Raw genomic sequence first — 22,869 nt, 5'->3', positions numbered from 1 at the left:
TGTGGATTTGTGGGTGTCTTAATTTGAGCCTGTTGGGCTTCTTGGATCTGGATGTCTACTGTCCTCGGATTTGGGAAGTATTTGGCTATTATTTCTTTCTGCCCCTTTCTTTCTAACTTCTTATGGGACTCTGACAATACATATATTGTCCAAATGATGGTGTCTTGTAAGTTCCTTAAACTTTCTTCACCTTTTTGTGTTCTTTTTTTATTTATTCCTCTGACTGAATAATTTCAAATTGCCTGTCTTCAAGTGATGATTCTTTCTTCTGCTCGTTCGGGTCTGCTGTTGAATCATTGTAGTGAATTTCTCATTGTCATTGTGTGTGTGTGTGTGTGTGTGTGTGTGTGTATTTGGCTTTTTAGGGCCACGCACATGGCATATTGAAGTTCTCAGGCTAGGAGTTAAATCAGAGCTTAAGCTGCTGGCCTACACCACAGCCACAAGCAATGTGGGATCTGAGCCACATCTGCAACCTACACCACAAATCACAGCAACTCTGAATCCCCGACCCACTGAGTGAGGGCAGGGATTGAACCCACATCGTCATGGATGCTAGTCAGATTCATTTCCGCTGCACCACAATGGAAACTGTCATTGTATTTTTTTTTTTTTTAAGGCTGTACCTGTGGCATATGGAGGTTCCCAGGCTAGGGGTCAAATCACAGCTACACCTGCAGGCCTGTGCCACAGCCACAGCAACATAGGATCCAAGCCATGTCTGTGACCTCCACCACAGCTCACAGCAATGCCAGGTCCTTAACCCACTGATTGCGGCCAGGGATCAAACCTGCGTCCTCATGGATACTATTCAGATTTGTTTCTGCTGAGCCATGATAGGATTCCCATCTATTCTGTTCTTTAGCTTCAAAATTTCTTTAGTTTTTTATAATTTCTTTGTTGATATTCTCATTTGTTCTTGCATCATTTTCTTGAGCCAGTTGAGCATCTTTATGATGGTTATCTTTCATTCTTTGTCAGATAAGTCACATATCTCTCTCTTAAGGGTGGGTTTCTTGAGATTTGTTTTGTTTCTTTGATTCTACTTGTTTCTTCTTGATTCTAATAACTGTGTTGTGATCTGGGCATATGAAGGGATAGGGAACAGCCACCTCTTAGTATTTACGGACCGCTTTTTTACAGGGGAAGAGCCTCACCGATTCACTTGGCTAGAGAGTCTAGGGATCTCTGAAACCTTTTTGTGAGGAGAGCAACTTCTCTAGGCCTGCACATGCAGTTTCTTAATTAGAGAGGCTTGTGTTTCTTTTTCAGGAGTTCATAATTCTTGCTCTTTTTGATGTCTGTCTTTGGCACTGCAAGTGTTCTGGTTCTGTAGCAGCAAAGTCCTCCAGCTCTCCCTTATTCTGAGTGGGAACTAGGCATCCAGAGTGTGCCTGCTACCCGTCGGTGCCCCAGATCAGGCAAGACCGATACCATTTCCCTTGGGCAGCCCCGATGAGCCAAGAGGCCAAGTGCACCCTTCACTCCTCTTTCTCTCTCCCGAGACAGAAGCTGTAGGTTGTACACCTTTCTTCCAGTATCTCCAAACCATGCAGCTCCAGCAAGCTCCCCACTGTTTTCCTGTGGTCTCAGCAGCCCCCAGGCATCCAGTTTATGTTGATTTGCTCAGAGCTCTGAGTGAAGCAGGACAGAACCCATTCCTCCTGCAGCCTTCCAGAAAGCCAGACCGCTGGAGGCATGACCCCTTTTCACACTCCCCTGAGGAAGGAGAAGATCAGGCCAAGGTTAGGGTTAACAGATCTCCTCACAGGATCTGTTTCAGGGAGGGGCTGACATGGATAAAGAGAACTGCTCTTCTTACTCATTAATTTCAGTGAGGCTGTTCTTGGCCTTCTGCTCACGTGGAGTTCTGCAGGTTCTTCACTGCATTCTGGCATTCTCATAAAGACATTTTGACCCGTATGTCATTGTTAAATCAGTGTTTCTGTGTGGGAACAATAGCTGAGACTTCCTATTCTGCCATCTTGCTCATGTCACTCCTAAGAAAATGTTTTTAAATTTACTTGGACAATTATTCAGTTTTTCTTTTACTGTACTTGTTTGTCATAAACATTTTTAAATAAAAAATTGTTCAGAATATTTTTTGGTCAATCTAGTATCTGGTAATTGTGAAATGAGGAGTCATATGGATTTTTTTTTCTCTTAGTAGGGTTTACAAAAGTATTTCTTCCTAATCGCTTATAATATTTTCCATTAGATTTACCATAAGTTAACCTTTTCCAGTTTTCAGACCTACCTTCATTTCAGTTTTTTACAGTTAATGATATTTTTGTGCATATGTCTGTTTATTTCTTAAAGATAAATTCTTGGAAGTATCACAGGTCACAGGGACAGGGTAGGGACTGTTTAAAATTTTGAGACCTATTTCTCAGTTAGTTCCAAGAGGTTGAATCACCTCTCTGTCTCACCACAGCCTTTCCTCACCACACTCATTATTGATATTTGGATATTGAAAGAGTAAGTTTTCATCTGTTTTGGGCTTTTTGTTTTTGGTACACAAACACGTGACCTTACACACTCCCATAGCTGCCTTTCGACACTTGTGGTTCTCTAGGGAAGAAAATACATGTGAAATGACATCAACAGCACTGCATAAGGTGGCAGCCTCTGGATGACAGCATCCACAGTTGCACCCCTGAAATAATCTGCTTTGGAATGGAAATATAACTATTGGGGAGCAATATGCTTGATTCATTTTTATTTTAAACATTTCAAAATGTTATAATAATGCCCTACATAATAAAATTGAAAGAAATTTTTAAAAATCATTCTTCCTTAAGAATCACCCAGATAAGTTTTTTTTATGTAGTGATTTTTATTTTTTTCCATTGTAGCTGGAATACAGATCAGTATTTTTTATTTTGTTTTATTTATTCATCTTTGATTTTTAGGGCTGCATTTGCAGCATATGGAGATTCCCAGGCTAGGGGTCAAATCAGAGCTATAGCTGCTGGCCTGCACCACAGCTCACAGCAACGCCGGATCCTTAACCCACTGAGCAAGGCCAGGGGTCGAACCCACAACCTCATTGTTCCTAGTCGGATTCGTTTCCGCTGCGCCACGGCAGGAACTCCACAGATCAGTATTTTTTTAAAGGACCTTGACTATCATATATCAACGCTTTGCATATTACCAAAGCAGCTTTGTAAGGAACACTTTTCTAATTCTCTGTAGTTCTCTTTGTTGGCACTCTTGTCAGATGTCTAGATTGAGAACAACATCAAATGTTAATAAACCCTTTTTTTCCCTTCCTTTTGGAATAGGCTAGGTAAGAAGTATTAGAGCATAAGATGCTTTACCTTGGACCAGAGCTCTCTTTGTGCATTAATTATCTTGGCAGAGAAAGGTATGGAGTTAGCTGAAACTGAGAGATTACAAAGAAAATGGCATCCTTTTAAAATTTACAAATTACTTTGAGGCACAGAACAACTGGAGAAATGTAGAGTGCTATAGATATTAGGAGATCATCCATGCTCTTAAGTGGCCAGATACCCCATATTGTCTTTATTTCCCTATGAATCCAGTACAACTTCTAATTTATAGATCAGTTACTCTGGTCTCTGACAGTGCACCATGTGTATACATGCTGTGCCTGCATTGGTCCTTTCAGCTAGATTTGTCCCTATAGAGAACAATCCTTTGAAATTAAATTTCACATGTCACAGCTGTTTCCCCAGCATTAATCCTATTTTTTGGTTTATTTTTTCATTTTCTCTAAAATCTATATGAGGGGTATATCTGTCTTTGGCAAAATCATTTCATTGAATGCCTAGCCACAGGATTTCCACCCACTCCATCCCAGGGTGAGCCTAGGAAGAGAGAAAAACACTCTTGCATTCAACATTTGACAGAGATGATGCAAAGAGGGATGCCGTTTCCAAGTCAACAGCTTTTTCCTTCTCATTGTTCTCTCCCTCAGATAAGTGAATTACATTGAGTTTGACTCATCCAGATACAGATGAGAAAGGGCTAAATATTGACAAGGGAGTAACTTTGTGACACTTCCAACATCATTTTGGCATAGGGCTCCAAAATTAGATTGTATCTCCATATTTATGGTACCTCTGGAGTGTGGCAAATGTGCCTCTTTAGGGAAAGTTGGGTGAAATTCCTTTTGTAAAGTGAAAAATAGGACACAGAGCAAATGATACATTTGTTTAGGAGCAGACAAGTAGAGCTGTGGGTTATCCATCAGTTGCTGTTTCATTTGAATCAATAAGAATGCAAGCACTACGGAGTTGTCGTTGTGACTCAGCGGTAATGAACCCAACTAGTATCCATAAGGATGTGGATTCGATCCCTGGCCTCGCTCAGTGAGTAAAGGATCTGGTGTTGCCATGAGCTGTGGTATAGGTTGCAGAGGCAGCTCAGATCTGGTGTTGCTATGTCTGTGGTGTAGGCTATCAGCTGAAGCTTTGATTCCACCTATAGCCTGGGAACCTCCATATACTGTGGGTGTGGCCCTAGAAAAGAGAAAAAAAAAAAAAAAGCATTACTGCAAAATATCTACTTAGACCAAGCCTGAAAGGAGGCAGCTGTGTTTTGTGTCCAGTCTGCACTCCCTTGTTACTATTGGCAGTGCTCTTTAAAAGAAAAGAAGAAGGAGCTGAACAAAATGTGACAAATGCTTGAAATCTCAACATAGTAATCAACCAATATCTATTCCCAGAACGCTGCACAGATCTAGAGACAAGCTCATCAATCAGTGGAAGCTTCATCATAGCCAGCCAGGCTCTTATATGGCTATACATACTCTGGCGTTTTAATTAGTTTCTTCCTGACTTGTAAAATTAAAAAAAAAAAAAAAGGGCTGAGAGGCAGTACAAATATGAAGTCCCTGGGGGCCTCTACCTCAGGAAATACCAAAGACTGTGAGGTTGGGAGCAGGCTATCTGCTGCTCACCAGACATGTGCTTCGAGGGGCTCTGGGGCACTGAGCATCCTCCTAGAAGCAGCAGCAGTTGGTACCTAGACTCTGCTACCTTTAAATTACCTCTGATTTAGAGTGTGTGTAGGATCCATACCCACATAACATGTACCCTTCAGAGGGCTTCTGATGCCCCAGTGCCAGCAACTCCTTGCCTGCTGGGGTCCTGTTCCTCCAGCTGTGATGGCCAGTGCTACATAAAAGTAAGTGGTATGATTGCAGGGTCATGGGGGTTTGTGCAGTTGGGGGTGATGTCCTCAATATAGCCCCTCAGAGCTCATCACATGGCAGGTGCTCTGCTAAATGCTGAGCTTCCAACAGTGACTAAGGCACAGTCTGCCACAAAGCAAGAGAGAAACAGGTAAACCGAACATTCACCAACCTTGGGATAAACTAATTGAGGAGCACAGAAGCCTTTCAGAAGAGGGCCCCTAATCAGCCTGCAAGGAATTAACACCTCAAACTGATAGCTGAAGGGTGAGCAGGCATGTGCCAGGAGGGCCAGGTAATAAAAGGCGTACTGGAAAACAACAGATCTGAGAGAACTGGCATGTTCAAAGAATGGCAGAACAGCTTTTTACATTTGGATCACAGGATGAGTGGAGGGTAGCCAGCACTAGAAATGTGATGAAAAATTATATTTCAAATTACTAGTATATCATGAAATGGAAATAAATGGTGTCACAATGGCATAAACTGCCCATTTTACCGAAGAAGTGTGCCCCCTGAATGGACACACATATACCCATACCCACACACCCACACACAGTAGCAGCAGCCTCATGTCAAAGTGAGAGCTTTATTAGGCTGGAGATCTCTGCTCAATTTCCTCAAATCCTCTTAGGAATATATGTCTCTTGGGGAAGCCCTGAAAGTGTAGGACTTTGGAAGTAGACATTCCCTGTCAAACTCCAGTCTGACACTTCACTGATCTCTGATTTGAAGCAGTTGATTTTCCTCTCTGAGCCTCAGTATGTTCAAATGTAAAATGCGGGGGGGAGGAAGGTGTCTAACTTGTGTCTAATGTAAAGAATTTTTTCTTTGGCCACGCCTGTGGCATGTGAAAGTTCCCAGACCACGGATGAAGCCTGTGCCACAGAGTGACCCAGGCTGCTGCAGTGACAGCACTGGATCCTTAATCTGCTGTGCCACAAGAGAATTCCAAGAATGTTTTAAATGTGTGGAAAGGCACCTGCTATACAATAGGTGAATGATTCTTTTTTTTTTTTTTTTTTGTCTTTTTAGGGCTGCCCTGCGGCATATGGAGGTTTCCAGGCTAGGGGTCAAATCGGAGCTACAGCGGCTGGCCTACACTACAGCCACAGCAATGCCAGATCTGAGACAAGTCTTCGACCTTTACCACAACTCTCGGCAATGCTGGATGCTTAACCCACTGCTCGAGGCCAGGAATCAAACCTGCGTCCTCGTGGATACCAGTTGGATTTGTTACCCCTAAGCCATGACAGGAATTCCAAGTGATATATATATTGCTTCCCCTCTTTATGACTCCTCAGAAGTGAATGTTCTCCCTTTTGGTCCTTTCCTGATTCCTGCCAACCTTGTAAGGAATAAAGTGACAGGGTTTTTTCCTGCCTTTGTACAATCGCACATCAGCCGCCTGTATAAAAAAAATGCCTAAGACTTGGCCCAACCATCTCAACCGTCCAAATGCCTACCCTTTCCGTCCCTGCTAGCTCTACTGAGGGGCAAGTAATTCTTCCTACCCTTTCTCTCCACTCGGATCAGAGATCATCAAGTGCCTCCATAAGCTCTTGCAGGACTGATGCAGAGACGGGTGGGCAGGACCCATGTCCTGGAGTTAGCATGTGACGTGGACATTGAAGGTGCCTCTGTCCCTCAGGCCCATGGGCTTTTGTTATATATGTGACATTTGTTCCACCTACCTGACTGAGGTACTACCTCCTCTCTTCTGTGGGAAAAAAAAAGCCGTGGACTCTACACCCATTCCACGTGGCAGAAACAGGACACGAGCAAGCAGCATAAGAGCTGCTCTTCACCTGGTGGAAGGGACGTTGAAGAGCAGTGTTCCTGTATTACCCCCCACACACACACACACACACACCAGACATATACACAGCCTTGCAGAGCATTGCTTCGTATCTGGTGTTTAAGAGAATAACCCTCTCAGATCAGAGCATCTCAGGGCACTAAGGCAGAAAAGGGCTGTCAGACTTACGGAGCCACCTTCCTTTAATGATCAGCCACCAGAAGGAAGATGAATCTGTTAGTGTGATGTAGTTTTAAGGATGCTTTTTATATATGAGCTCCACAACTTTATAGGAGGATATTATTCCCTTCTTTTTTTTTTTTTTTTTTTGTTTAATTATGACACTGAGACTCAGAGGCTTCAGGATTGGGAAGAGTGGTAGTGGCCAGGCTAGTATTTTGTTTCCATTAGAATATTTTTATAAACGCTAGAGCTCAGGAGTTCCCATCATGGCTTAGTGGAAACAAATCTAGTATCCATGAGGATTTGGGTTTGATCCCTTGCCTCGCTCAGTGGGTTAAGGATCCGGTGTTGTCGTGACCTGTGGTGTAGGTCACAGACGCAGCTCAGATCTGGTGTTGCTGTGGCATAGGCTGGTGACTACAGCTCTGATTCAACCCCTAGCCTGGGAACTTCATTATGCCATGGGTATGGCCCTAAAAAAAATAAACACTAGAGCTCTATTGTGTGACTTTTATAACTATTAGAATTTTTAAAATGTTATTTTGGAGAGGTTTTTCTGTAACTTTTACCTTCTCAACCAGATTCAGCTAACTTTGGGCTAAAACGAAGACAGAACACCACAGTCTTCCTTTCTCTTTAGCCTCCTGCTGTGGTCAGGGCAGTGGTTACCCTCTCTCCTTCTCAGAGCACTCCCCTGACTCCAGCCTCTCCTTATTGGATATGGGACTATCACTAACCATCTTCTGCAATTAGTCTAACCAGCCTTTGGAGATTTTGTAACCCAGATCCAGGAAGGTGCTCTTCCTGATTGCTCCCAGGAACCATGAAAAATCATGGAAATGGCAATATCCCAATCTTTTCATGATTCTCAGATTAGCACTTAAAAGTAATATAAGCTAGACTTAGATTAACAAATTACCCTTCTGATACAGAGGACCTATTATGATAGGAAGCACATCAGTAGTGGTGCCAGGTTTTCAGAATGCTGTACACTGCAGATGATGGTGAGCAAAATGTAGTCCCTAAGGAAGAGAATGTTCTGTCTGAAGAGGGCAACAAAAAGCCATCAATGCAATGTGATATGTGCTACAATGAGGGAAGCCTGGGGAGTTTCCGTTGCACCTCAGCAGTTAACGACCATGACTAGTATCCATGAGGATACAGGTTTGATCCCTGGCCTCGCTCAGTGGGTTAAGGATCCGGCATTCCCATGTACTGTGGTATAGGTCGAAGACACGGCTCAGATCCCATGTTGCTGGGGCTGTGGCATAAGCCGACAGCTGCAGCTCCAATTTTACCCTAGCCTGGGAACTTCCATGTGCCACAGGTACAGCCCTAAAAAGACAAAAAAAAAAAAAAAAAAAAGAGGGAAACCTATACAGAAACACTTTGGAAGACACTTAACTTTAACTGAGCCTCAAGAGAGCAGGGACTGTAGGGGAAAAATTCATGAAGGAAGTGCTATCTGAACTATTTTTAAAAAACAACTAGATTCCACATATAAGTGATGTCCTATGGTATTTGCCTCTCTGCCTGACTTACTTTACTTAGAATGAAATTCTCTAGTTGCATCCATGTTGCTGCAAATGGCATTGTTTCATTCTTTTTATGGCTAAGTAGTATTCCATTGTATCTCTGTACCATATCTTCTTAATCCATTCATCTGTTGATGGGCATTTACGTTGATTCCATGTCTTGGCTATTGGGACTAGTGCTGCTATGAACATAGTGTACTGTTTCTTTTTGAATGAAAGTTTTGTCTGGATAGATGCCCAGGAAGTGGGATTGCTGGATCATATGGTACAAATGAACCTGTCTACAAAACAGAAACAGACTCACAGACATGGAGAACAGACTTGTGGTTGCCAAGAGGGAGATGGGGGGACTGGGAGTTTGGGGCTGGAAGGTGCAAACTATTACATTTAAGCCTTGAGGTCCTGCTTTATAGCACAGGGAACTATATCTAATCTCTTGGGCTAGAACATGATGGACGATAATGCGAGAGAAAGAATGTGTGTGTGTATATATAAAAAACTGGATCACTTTGCTGTACAGCAGAAATTGACCCAAAATTTTAACTCAACTATAATAAAAATAAATAAGTAAAGACAAGTAGAAGTCTGTCATTTGGAGGATTCAGACAGGGAGGAACCACATGGATGCCCAGCTGCTAGTATCCGCAGCACGTTCAGGAAGATGAGCATTCAGTGGAGCAAACTAGGAAGAGCTAGAGAACTGTGTTGAGGGGCTGAGCCCTTTTCTAGGAGGAGTGGAACTGTCAGAGGGCTTTCAATGGGGCATGACATAATTTATGTTTTAGAAATATCAGTCTGGCTATAGGATGGAGAATGGATTGGGGGCAGATTCAGTCAGCGACACAGACACGGGATCAGCTTGAACCATGGCAGGGGTCACAGGAAGGCGGAAACACAGTCCGACTGGACAGTTGTTTGAGGTGTTGAGCTCAAGATGTCTGTGGAATAATAAGTGGGTGTGTCTAACAGTTATAGATCTGAAGCTGAGGAGGGAGTCTCAGTACAGATGTGGAGAGTCATCCCCAAAAGTCATGAAAGCAGGTGGAGTGAGAAGACGGAGGAGGGAAGGACCTGTGAGACAGGGACACTTCATACCTGCCCTGCGGGGAGTGGACAGAAGGGGGCTGCAGTGTGACCAGAGCAGGGGAAGAGAGAGGGAGGGAGGGGGGGAAATAGAGAGGGAGGAGGGAGAGGGAGAGAAGGAAGGAGGGGAGGGGGGAGAGGGAGGGGGAAGGGGGAGAGGGAGGGAGGAAGTGGGGGGGAGGAAGGGGGGGAGGGAGACACACTACAGACTTCAGGGAAGGCGAAAGTGTTCCCTGTTTTAAGAGGGTTGAGTAAGACAGGAATTGGAAAGTTACAGTTGAATCCGGCAACAAGGAAGTTACTGATAAAGCAGTTCCAGAGGAATGGAAGCGGATGGAATGAGTTAGACACAGGCAGGCATGTAGACGGCTGCTTCTGGAGGCTCCACTCTGATCTCCCTGCACCCGCTCTTCTGTGACTTTTGCAAATAGCAGATCCCAAGTGTCTGTCTCACTTCTACTGAATCTCTTTTCTTTCCTGATATTGATTTCTCAGTCAAGTAAAATCAGTCCCTCTTTTTCGTCCTTTTCCCCAGGCAGTTTCTGACATTATCGCAAGCGAGCTCTTGTCTTATGCTCCAGGTTATATGCAGCCTTCCTCAGGACCACTTCAGTTCACTTTCTGGCCCCTCACTTGATATGATTAGTCACCTTTGCCCCAACCTTCAAGCCAGTAGAAAATCCGCAGAGAATTGCAATAGCAATGTTACAACCATGTACAAATGTCACATTGGGAGGTATGAGAAATAAACTTGGCATCTACCCCTGAGAAGAGCTTGGGTTTACAGTGTGGATGAATGGCTAGTGACCTGAAATGACCTGAAATGAACCAAGTGTATGGGTGAGCATTGGGGAAAGCTTTGGGTAAAATAACTGACCCCTGTTTCTAGAACTCTCTTGGGCAGGCATGGTGGGGCATCTTGTGGTAGAGTGAGTGGTTTTGTTTGCTTTCCAGCTGAATAAGAATGTGCTCCTGTCCTTGTTTGCTTCTAATACTTGGAGTGCCCCTGAGCCAAGGCAGCTCATGTTTGAGAAACATATGCCCACCTAGTGGATAATTATTATTGTAGGAATGAATGCATAGCATGCATGGCAGAGGGCTCTCATATCATTTTAATATAACAGTTTATATATGCTTTAAAATTTTGAAATTGCTATGAATTGATGATAAAATGATTAAATTCTTGCTTACAAAGATCCATCATTGCCAGCATTCAGATTAACATCTGAAATAAAGCTAATGCTTTATATCCATTTGTTAACCGAGAGCGAGTCATCTGCTGGCCAAATGCTTGGACAAACCTTTGCTGTCACACAGCCTCAGAAGTTCTCTGTTGCTTTCAACGTTGGCTTTGCATCTGACCCTGCCAGCCTCTGCCTTTCTCCTGAAAGTCTGTTTTGCTAAGCTTTATGATGGTATTCTTGTTACAGGTCTGGTTGTGGCAAAACTGAACTGTGTTACCCTTAAAACAAATTGTCAGATGATTGACGGAGTGGTTAAGGGAGGTGGCATGGCCGGCATGGTGGGTATGTGGCAGTGAATTAGCTGATTATCCTGTTCTCCACACCATGCTCTGGAGAATATTCTGATGTCTTTTATCTTGAGAGTTTAGAAAACAACTATTCAGACCTGAATGTACTTGCCTTTCCCATGCCTTTCAATGTGAAAAATTGGTTTGTTATCTAAAAATTAAGTCTGCTGTCACAATATCCTGGGAACTCTGTCCTTGATGCAGAATCTTCTACTCTTTCCTTGGCCTACTTGGAAGAAGAGATTCATTCCATCTGCCTATAAGGGTTTTTAAAAGTCCGATTGGGAAGGGAGTTTTTTGTTTATTGTAGCATGTGAAGTCTAGCTGGCAGCAGGTGAGGGCAGGCTGGGGCTGACAGTCAAATACCAAGGGCCAGGAGTGGCCAAGAGCAGAAGGCTTTCCTGTGAGGTCAGGCCATTATTATTTCTTTGTGTGTCACTGTTGGCTCTGCACCCTCTCACACACCAAAGAGGCCATGTGGACCCCTCACTCCTTCTCTGAAACAATGCAAAATATGCAAAAGAAAACATTACCTCGCTTTTAAAGTCCAGGAGAATTCCCTTAGGAGAATGATGATCAAGTCCGTTTTCATTAATCATAAGTTAGATAAATGACCTGCCCAGCAGAGAAATGGAACCATTGTATGAAGGATATTTAGGTCATAATCATATTTTTTAAAACTATCAATTCATAAAAAGACATTGCAGCTGGAAACACCAGGTCTCTGGAGTTTAAGACACATAGGTCTTGCTCTGAAGCTTTCTGCATTAAAAACACAATTCTCATTCAGAAGTCTAGCAGACAGAAACTGGTATATTCCTATGAGTTTTTTGCACACCCCCCCGCCCCCATGAAGAAGCACTGTGGTGTTTTGTGGCTTCTTCCAAGTTACTAGACCTTAGAGTGTTAAGAGAGTCCCCACCTCAGACCTCTTTTCCGGTGTCCTCTGGTCCCCAGACAGCACCTCCATCTCTCTGTCTCCCTCCCTCACTTCCTTGCAGTAAATACGATACCCACACCAACCACGTGAAGGTTGTGGCAGGAAGCCTATGAATTAGACACTCACTGGTGTCCAGGGCCCTGAAACGAGTGGTGCTGGGTGGGTGGTGGGAAGACACTTGAAGTGTCACAGATGGTGACAAGGGCAGCCTTTGACAGACTGCCTGGGCCCGGACTGAGAGGGAACAGGGGATACTGCCCACCAGTCAAAACTCCAATCACTGTGTCAGTTAGAGAAATGGAAGCGGGGGGGGGGGGGGGTGCTTTTCTGCTTGAAAATGGCAAAACCTCTCAGGTTTCTTCAGATCCTGAGTCAAAAGAGTCCTCTGGTCTTAATCAAGGGGCTGCCCGTGGTTACCTGCCCTCTTCCAGGTCAGCAGCATGATCATTAAAAGATGGTCTTAACTTCCTTAACTTCACTCACTAGATTTATCCTAGAAATTTTCTTGGGTCTCACTGAAGTCAGACCTGACGGAGAGCATTTCAGGTCCTGAAGTCCCACTGTGTGTGTTTGTGTTTGTACCCCTCCCTGTGTGGACCATGGGGGTTCCTGTGCTGATGAGAAGTCCCCACGACCAGTGACACATCCACATCATCGTGGCATGGAGATGACACCATGACCGCCTTGACCCAACAGACTTATAAACATTTTGAATTCTTTGACTTGCTTATTATTCTTTCTTAATTCTCCTTACAGTAATATAGGACATGTTTTGCAAACTTTAAAATTGCTTCCCTAACATGAGAAAATTAGTTGAAATGATCCTTGAGGCTCCTTGCAGCTTTAAGGTTCTGTGAATAAGTGATTTTCAGATATATGATTATGTGAGTGCTGAGCCAAAATATGGCTTTGTTTGATTTCCTATTATGCCTTGCTCCCATATTTATGAAAATACAGTATTTTCCAGCTCCCTGATAAAGAAAAATGAAGCCAAGTGATTTTTAGAAAGATATCTAACCAGAAATACTCAGAATTTTTAAAAAGATAATCATCAAATTATGAAAAATGCTTTTAATGCTTTTTTAAAAAAATCAAGAATCAATAGACAGTATTAGATCCAGTTTACTTTGATTGGTGACCTTTTTACTAATATCCTTGTAACTTCATAAGGATGTCCTCAGATATCCCATCTGTATTCTCTCAGTGGAAATCAAGAGTGTTTTTACTTTATTTTAAATTGTTTTAATTAGGTATAGAAATTGTACCTGTTTAATAAGGCACAGAATAAATGCTACTTTGAAGACTGGAATCTCAGCATTTTTCAAATGATGTTGATGAATTTCAATTGAGATTTGGTCACTTTCCAAACTGGACTTTTACATCCACCGGAAGGTACAAGTTGTCAGACCTGATATCAACCAAGTATTTGTACATATGTAGATGATCTTTTTGTTGGTGCATTAGGATCCAACTTCACAAGACATTTAATTAATAAGCTTCTTAAAAAAGAAGAGGAAAGCTTTTTACTTTATGCTGTAAATGAATTGAAAATGAATAGCACTGTGAAATCCCATTCTCAGAGCTTGTTAGGGTGGTGGAGTGCTCTGATGAATCATCCTAGATAAAAAGACATAGATTGCAGTGGATACAGAGGAACTTATTTTTAGGCATCATTTTTACCCTTTGTTTGTTTGAGAAAATAGATAGTAATTAGGTGTCATAGAGTATTTTCTTTTCTTATAGAAAATTTCTTGATTGAATTTATCTTGCTCTCTTTTCTTGTTTAGTTTGCACAGCCAAGAATCTTAGGTTTGAAATGGTTTGATTATGATAATTTATCTCTTATTTCTTCCTTCCCAGTACCATCATTTAAACACCATCTTCAGCTATAAGTAGTGAAAAATAAAGATGTCAGAATGAATTCGGTAGGACAGAGTCATTTATTTTTATTCAATTGTCAACCCTAATTTTTCCAGTGTACTCTGGGTTTTGCTCATGTTTTAAATGGACTTGGAGCTACATTTCCAAGTAGGAATTCAGAATGACAAACACATTTTGTTTGTATTTTAACCTTCTTTAATGATAAAATTATATTACTATCAACTAAAAGAGTGGAAGCCCATGCTAGAGAATTTCTAGACTCTGATTTCACCCTAATTAAATAGATCTTGTCTTCCATATCTGTCCTGTGCAGTATTTTCCTTCCAGTGTTAGATAGCTTAGAATTTGGGAAACTCCCTTGGAATAGAGTTCTCTTCAAAAACCATGGTCAGAGAGGTGGAAAAGAAACCAGGAGAGAATTGTACAAGAAGCCGAGGACGAATTTCAAAAATATGTTTTACACCCTAGGATGCTGTAAGATAAGAACTCCTGTAAGATAAGAAAGAATCTATTAAATTTTCCAGTTAGGAGGTCACTGTCATCCTTTACAAGAGCAGTTTCAATTAAGTATAGAAATGGACTCCAGGTTTCAGTGGGTTAAAGGGTAAACTGGAAATTAATGTATAAAAATAGTTAATGTGTACTCCTAACTCATTACGTATAAAAGAAAAGAGAAGGTGACTCATTACGTATAAAAGAAAAGAGAAGGTGACAGCTGAAGCAGAAAGCAATGTTTGGGAGGGACTATTTAATCTTATAAGAGAAACCTTGAGAGTGTTGTGGGGAAGAAGCTCGTAGATAAAGAAAGATTTAAAGTGTAGTGGAAAGATAACAACCAGTGAAATAAGATCTTGGAAAGGTTAATGGAGGTTGATCTAGAGTATGGGATTAGCCTTGAGCAGGATTCGTCTGGAAAAGGAAAAAAGAAGATAAAAGTGGTCACAAAATATGTGTTTATAGAGTATGTAAGCAGAAAATTTGATATTTACAGGTTTGACTTTATATGCTTCCAAAAATTATTAGAAATTATTAAAATTATTAATCTACGTGCTTACTATGTGCTTTGAACATTATTAAGAGTTTTTTTTTAAAGTATCTCAATTTCATCCTAAACTCTTTGAAGAAGGTATCATCACTACTTTTCAATCAAAGAATATGAAGTTTAATGAGTTTAATTAACCTCTCTAAGGTCATGGAAAGTACCATTTCAGAACTAGACATTTGAAGAGGTGATGCTAATTCCAGGCACCTATGCACTTTGTTTTTATTTTTTATTTTTTATTTTTTGTCTTTTCTAGGGCCAACCCACAGCATATGGAGGTTCCAAGGCTAGGGGTCTAATAGGAGCTGTAGCCACTGGCCTATACCACAGCCACAGCAACGCGGGATCCAACCCACGTCTGCGACCTACACTACAGCTCACGGCAATGCCAGATCCTTAACCCACTGAGCGAGGCTAGGCATCGAACCCGCAACCTCATGATTCCTAGTCGGATTCGTTAACCACTGAGCCACAATGGGAACTACTTTAATTTTATCGAAATATAGTTGATTTACAATGTTGTGTTAATTTTTGCTGTACAGCAAATAATTCAACCATATATATGCACATATCCATTCCCATATTGGTTATCACAGGAATAGATTTCCTGTGCTATACAGCAGGTCCCTGTTGATATCCATTCCATACATAAGAGTGTGCATTTTCCAAACCCAAAACCCTAGTTCATCCACCCACCTCTCCCAACCCCTGTCACCTTTGGTAACCCTATGTTTGTTTTCAAAGTCTGTGAATCTGGTTTTTTGTTTTTGTTTTTGTTTTGTAAATAAGTTCACTTGTACCCTTGTTTAAATTCCATGTATAAATGATACCATATGTTTTTTTTGTCTCTCTGATTTCACTTAGTATGGGAATCTCTAGTTCCATCCATGTTGGTGCAAATGTCATTATTTCATTCTTTTTTTAATGGCTAAGTAGTATTCCATTGTGTGTTTGTACCACATTTTCTTTATCCAGTCTTCGGTCAGTGGACATGTAGGTTGCTTCCATGTCTTGGCTATTATAAATTGTGAATGTTGAGGTACATGTATCTTTTTGAATTAAGAGTTTTCTCCAGATACATGCCCAGGTGTAGGATTGCTGGATCATACGGTAATTTTATATTTAGTTTTCATCCTGTTCTCCATAGCGGTCAAACCTACTTACATGCCCACCAACTGTGTAGGAGGGTTCCCTTTTCTCGACATCCTCTCCAACATTTATTGTTTGTAGACTTTTTTTTTCTTTCTTTTTTTTTTGTCTTTTGTCTTTTTAGAGCTACACCCATAGAATATGGAGGTTTCCAGGCTAGGGGTCTAATCGGAGCTGTTACTGCCAGCCTATGCCAGAGCCACAACAATGCCAGATCTGAGTCACGTCTTCGACCTACACCACAACTCACGGCAACACCAGATCCTTAAACCACTGAACAAGGCCAGGGATTGAACGCATAACCTCATGGCTCCTAGTCGGATTCGTTAACCACTGTGCCACAACAGGAACTCCTGATTGTAGACTTTTTTTTTCTAGAGCTTAAAAATTCTAATTTATTTCTAACAAACACCACTTGATGCTTGACTTAGAAGCTTTATTTACATTTGTCTGCAGCATTATTTCCTTGCAAAATGAACTAGTACAGTTCAGTTAAACCAAATAAAATCATAATCATTTGAATTGTCTGTAAACTACTATTAGCTAAATTTATAAACCTTGCATTTGCTTATTAATACAGCCAAAGTTTTAAATACAGAAAGCACACGAATAAACCAACGATAAACATGTAGAATCTAGAAGATCATCTGGGCAATTTAGCAGGTGGAAGTCTGAGGCACAATTGCAAGAGAGTAAAAGTTCTTACTTTTTGATGATGACCATTCTCACTGGTGTGAAGTGATACCCCATTGTAGTTTGATTTCTATTTCCCTAATAATTAGTGATGTTGAGCATCTTTTCATGTACTTTTTGGCCATCTGTCTGTCTTCTTTGGAGAACTGTCTATTTAGATCTTCTGCCCATTTTTAATTGGGTTGTTTTTTCGTATATATACATATATATATATATAAAGATCTTTATATATATATAAAGATGAGATGCATGAGATGTTTGTATATTTTGGAAATTAATCCCCTGTCAATTGCTTCCTTTGCAAAGATTTTCTCCCATTCTGTAGATTGTCTTTTCATTTTCTTATGCTTTACGCTGCTATGCAAAACTTTTAAAGTTAATTAGATCCCATTTGTTTGTTTTTGTTTTTACTTTCATTACTCTAAGAGATGGATCAAAAAGGATATTGCTACAGTTTATATCAAAGAGTGTCCTGCTTGTTTTCCTTTAGGAATTTTATAGTATCCAGCCTTATGTTTAAGTCTTTGGTCCATTTTAAGTTTATTTTTCTGTATGGTATTAGAGAGCTTTAATTTCGTTCTTTTACATGTAGCTGTCCAGGTTTCCCAGCACCACTTACTGAACATGCTGTCTTTTTTCCATTATATACCCTTGCCTCCTTTGTCATATTGGGTTTATTTCTGGGCTTTTGATCCTATTCCATTGATCTGTTTCTGTTTGTGAGCCAGTACCATACTTTTTTGATGATTGTAGCTTTGTAGTATAGTCTGAAGGCAGGAACCCTGATTCCTCCAGCTCTGTTTTTCTTTCTCAGGATTGCTTTGCCTACTCAGGGTCTTTCACCTATTCAGGGTCTTTCGTATTTCCATAAAAAAATTGAAATTTTTTGCTCTAGTTGTGTTAAAAAAATGCCTTTGGTGATTCTTGAAAAAATATTTTAAGAAATTAAAACTGAAAACTTCCCTAAATTGAGAAAGGAGACACTCAAATACAGGAATCATGGAGGGTCCCATATAGCATAAACCTGAGGAGGAATACACTGAGACACATATTAATTAAACTGACAAAAACTAAAGGCAAAGAAAGAATGTTAAAAGCAACTAGGGAAAGGCAACAAATAGCATACAAGGGAATCCCTCTAACATCATCAGCTGATTTTTCACCAGGCACCTGTGCTCTTAACCACCATTGTCATGGGGTAGGAGTATTGAAGAGCTGGGTGGGCATTTGGCAAAATGGAACAGAGCGATTGCCGTGGACAAGTGAAAGCACCGTCTGTTGGCACAGGATGCAGCCATAGCTGGAGACATAAATCTGGGTGGCGCAATCTGCGCAGCTGCATTGATGATCTACAGTTAGCAGTACGAGTGAATGATCACATGGGGGGAATTGGGGTGGGATTGTTTTTTTTTTAGCTCCAGACCAGATGGATGGGAATGTTAGGGCCTAGCCTAGCAAAAATGCCTGAATTCTAAGGATAAAAAGAAACCTGTAGGAGATTCCTAACAGAAAATATAAAAAAAGGAAAAAAGTATCAGACTGGTGTTGGACTTTTGTAAAACTGGAAGCTAGAGTGCCCAACAGTGTCTGCGGATGACAGAGTGTAAAAGGACCCAGCCGGAAGCTTGATGCCCGGTTCACCACCTGTCAGAGAAAGGGAGGGCCTCACTCACCTAGGGAAAATGAATGCAGGGAGAAAAGATAACAGGGGTGAGAAAGAGGCCTCCTGGGCTCAATTAAATCCAAAGGATAAGGAGAGGCTCAGGGAATGTGAGATATAAGTGCACAATTTCCTGAAACAGAGAATATATGACAATTTTAATCATACTGCAGAATAAAACATGCTAAATAAACTATTTCAGCAAAATTTAGGGTTACTGGGAAGGGTAGGGAAGGAAATGAAACTATTTACAAGTCTTGATATAAAAAAATATAGCATTTTGGTGGAGAAGAGAGCCTTTTAAGTTACCATCTGACGTAACTAAGCGCTAAACCAGGATAAAGAACACATTAAAATAATAAATAGCAAAAAGAACATGGTAGAAAAAAATACTGTAAGAACAGAGGAACTGAATCAATAAGCTTGAATATAAATGTACAATCATCCCTCAGAGAGTAACTTTTTATGTCCATGGAACAATAACAAACATCAAACAAGTAGTAGGAAAACCTCAACAGATTTTAAATAAATAAAATAGAGGAATTACTGTCCTGGCGCAGTGGTAAACAAATCCGACTAGGAACCATGAGGCTGAGGGTTCAATCCCTGGCCTCGATCAGTGGGTTAAAGGATCCAGTGTTGCTGTGAGCTGTGGTGTAGTTTGCAGACACGGCTTGGATCTGGTGTTGGTGTGGCTGTGGTGTAGGCCAGCAGCTGTAGCTCTGATTCAACCCCTAGCCTGGGAACCTCCATATGCTGTGGGTGTGGCCCTAAAAGGGACACACAAAAATAAATAAAATAAAATAAAATAGAATAGTTCTTACAGACCACATTCTCTGGTCACAAGCCAATAAAATTAGAAATATATAATGATGAATAGCTAAAACTTGAGGTGCTTTAAATGTGAGAAATTCTTTGACATGACTAAGATCAAAGTGAGAGAAAGAAAACTACAAATTATCTGGAGAACCATGAAAAAACACTCTTCATCCCCAAACACGTGTACTCAGAGGAAAAATGGCCTTAAATCTCTCAATTAAAAAAGAAATGTGAAAAATTAAACAACTAATCATTTTAAATTTAAACAACAAAAAAATTAACCAAAAGAAACCAGTGAGAAGGAATTAAAATAAAGGCCCAAATTATGGACCTAGAATATGAACAAACAGTGCAAGCAAGTTTCTCGGCTCATCTCTGTGCATTCAGATAGCAGCCCGTGTGTGGAAATGGATGTGGCCTGCAAACTCTGGTGGCCCTGGTCCTTTACCCCCATCATTCAACTCCCTCGGATCCACATCTCCCCCTGGGCACATGGCTGGCTGTGCAGGGCCATGTTCCAGCATAATTACAGGGCTGGAGGGGGTCTCCTAATGCTGCCTCTGGTTGATACTCTCACTTGAATAACAGCTCCCCTGGAAGGAGGTTTGTGAATTTTTGGAATCCTAAATCATTAAAAAAAAATCCCACTTAGAAAATCAAGACCCCCAAATGTAACTAGATTACAGCTTTATGCACTAATGGGAATTGTAGAAGAACAGATTTGGGTAAAATGTATTTATTTTAAGATTTTTTAAAAATCCTTAATTCTTTAAAGATTCATCGTACTTCTCCAGAAAATTGTTATTGTCAACAGTTCTTAATTTCCGAGGCTTAATACAGTTGTCGCAGTTTTAAAGTAGTAGTTTTATCATTTCATACTGTAAGCTGTGTAATCTTCATGTTGCAGTTGGCGTTTACTGTGGGGTCTCCCCTCTGTCTCTCAGCACTGTCAGTGACAGTGGCCACGAAGGATCAGCAGCTGCTGTTTATTTCTGACTCATTGTGAATTGATGGCAAGAGTACCTCTGAATAGCTTGATGTGTGAGGGGCTACTGGCAGGAGGGGAGGGAGGTGGTATGGGAGAGTGTAATTATTTCTTTGAAAAATGTATAAAACCAGACTGTGGTAATAGAATAAACAATGTCTTTCTTTAGGCTTTCCCTGCTAAATTGGAAGGTGAGGAGAGAGATAGATAGAGAGAGAGAGAGAGAGAGAGAGTGGTGTGTGTGTGTGTGTGTGTGTGTGTGCGCTTTACAGAAGTGCAAGGCTATTTAGCATCGTGTCTGATAAAATACAGGGAAGGGGGAAGAAAGGGACTTAAACACTAGAAAACATCTCCTATGACAGTTTATGATGTCTGCTGTATTTACATTGGTTTTCAGGTCTTTTCTATTCTTGGAGACCCAGGGAAACTACTAGATATAAGAAGAAGAAGAATAGAATCAAATTTTTAAAAAAAATTCTTATTAATCTTCTAGTTAATAATAATAATAATGGACAAATTTGTTTTAAAATCCTATTAATCCTCTAGTTGGGATTTTTTTTTTAGTTATGTGTGGAGAGAAGCCATACAAAAGAACCTTTATAAATTGTGTGAATTATGCATGGATCATGCCCAAAGATAAAATGGCACCTATCCATGGCACCCTTCTTTTTATGTAATTTTACTTATTTTTCCCATTTATGATAATAGAGCTAAAATGTCTCCTGATTTAATATTGAACTGATTTTCCTCTTTCAGAGAACAGCTAGAGAAATCATTTTATTTTACTCAATAAAAAAATAGCAGGAAAATGTAGTGTGTTGGAGCAGAGAGCACAATAGCATGGTTTTCACCATCAGTCTAATTCTGCTGATGAATGTCTGGAAGCTTTTGCATTTGTCCATTTGCACCTGAGGCTGAATCACCTATTAGACCTAGCTTCAAATCACTATAAAATTCGTGTGGTGTGACAGATATGATGTCTTTGACCTTCCTCAGCTCTTTACCTTAATTATTATATATCAGCTTTTTAAAAGGCATCCTTTTAGTCAGTGTGTATTTTCTCATTCTGAGCAAACTTTTCAAAGAACAGGATGTTTTTATGACATTTACGAAGTAGCAAAGAGTTGTTTTTAGTCACCATTCATTTCATGTTTTTAGGCACCTTCATGGATTTTTCTAAAATTTTTCTTAGAGTTTTAGGTTTTCAGAAGAGAAGGTGAAGTCTGAACTTATGTTTGTCTTCTCCACCTCCATCTACAGGACGAATACAAGCCCGAGAAGGCTCTGTCGGAAGAGGACCTGAAAAACGCCGTGAGTGTGCACCATGCACTGGCCTCCCAGGCCACGGACTATGAGAAGAAGCCCAATGTGCTCAAACTGAAGACCGCTGACTGGAGGGTCTTGCTTTTCCAAGCCCAGTAGGTTTCATCAGTTTGGTTTGGTTTGATTTTTTAGTTTGCCTGGTACTACTCTGTACTGAGAAACAGAATCAAGATCTGCAGGGAAATTTTTTGAGTCAGAGTCAGTCTTTAATTGATTCCATTAGAGAGAAAACTGCCAAAGAAACTAGAATAAGAAATAGAAACTCTGGGTTCCAAGGTTTTATCTGCTGCAGAGTAGCCCTGTGGCTCTGTCAGCCACTTAGCCTCTCTAGGACATAATATCCTCATGAATAAAGTACAAAGGTATTTCAGTATGCAAGTTCCATCACACAGTGAGTAAAATAGACCTGATTCCAATGACCATTTCCCAGCACTTTGTCCTGGCCTGTAATGTAACCACTTTGAATCTCAGCCTGTCACTAGTGTGGTTGATAATGTTATTTCACAGGGTTTTGTGAGAAACAAACAAGTTCAAGTATGTGAAGTGCCTCACACAGTGCCTGGCACATAGAAACTGTTTAATTAGTGTAGATTTTCATTTTACTTTCTCGCTCTCTCCTCTCCCCCCCCCTTTTTTTTTTTTTAGGGCTTTCCCTGCAGCATATGGAGGTTCCCAGGCTAGGAGACAAATCACAGCTACAGCAACTTGGGATCCGAGTCATGTCTGCAACCTACACCACAGCTCATGGCAACACTGGATCCTTAACCCACTGAACAAAGCCAGGGATTGAACCTGCATCCTCATGGATGCTAGTCAGATTCATTTTGGCTGAGCACAACGGGAACGCCCATCTCTCTCCTTCTGAGCTTTGTGATTAAAGTAGAAGGAAAAGATAAAATCATTACGGCAGCAAGGAAACGGGATGCAGTGCCAGTTTAATAAGGGGTCCATGACTGCCTTCAGATTAGAAATAGAAGGCTCCATAGGGAGAATTCTAGATTTATGACACAAGAAACTTGGAATTTTTGAAACTGAGCCTCTAGAACAAGAATTTTAACAGCACATGTAGCATCAGTGTCCGTGGCAGGC

General features: G+C 40.9%; 1 protein-coding gene across 1 annotated transcript in view; it reads left to right on the top strand.

The window, feature by feature from the left end:
• Window positions 1–22,869, top strand: part of PSD3 (pleckstrin and Sec7 domain containing 3) — a 441,162-nt gene that overhangs the window by 382,809 nt on the left and 35,484 nt on the right. Inside the window, exon 13 of the mRNA XM_047771731.1 lies at window positions 21,718–21,875. Coding sequence (XP_047627687.1) covers window positions 21,718–21,875 — 158 coding nt within the window. The remainder of the gene's footprint in view (window positions 1–21,717; window positions 21,876–22,869) is intronic.

Source organism: Phacochoerus africanus, chromosome 3 (assembly GCF_016906955.1).
Source record: "Phacochoerus africanus isolate WHEZ1 chromosome 3, ROS_Pafr_v1, whole genome shotgun sequence".
NCBI classification, from domain to species: domain Eukaryota; kingdom Metazoa; phylum Chordata; class Mammalia; order Artiodactyla; family Suidae; genus Phacochoerus; species Phacochoerus africanus.
This window is presented reverse-complemented; position numbering and strand designations above follow the sequence as displayed.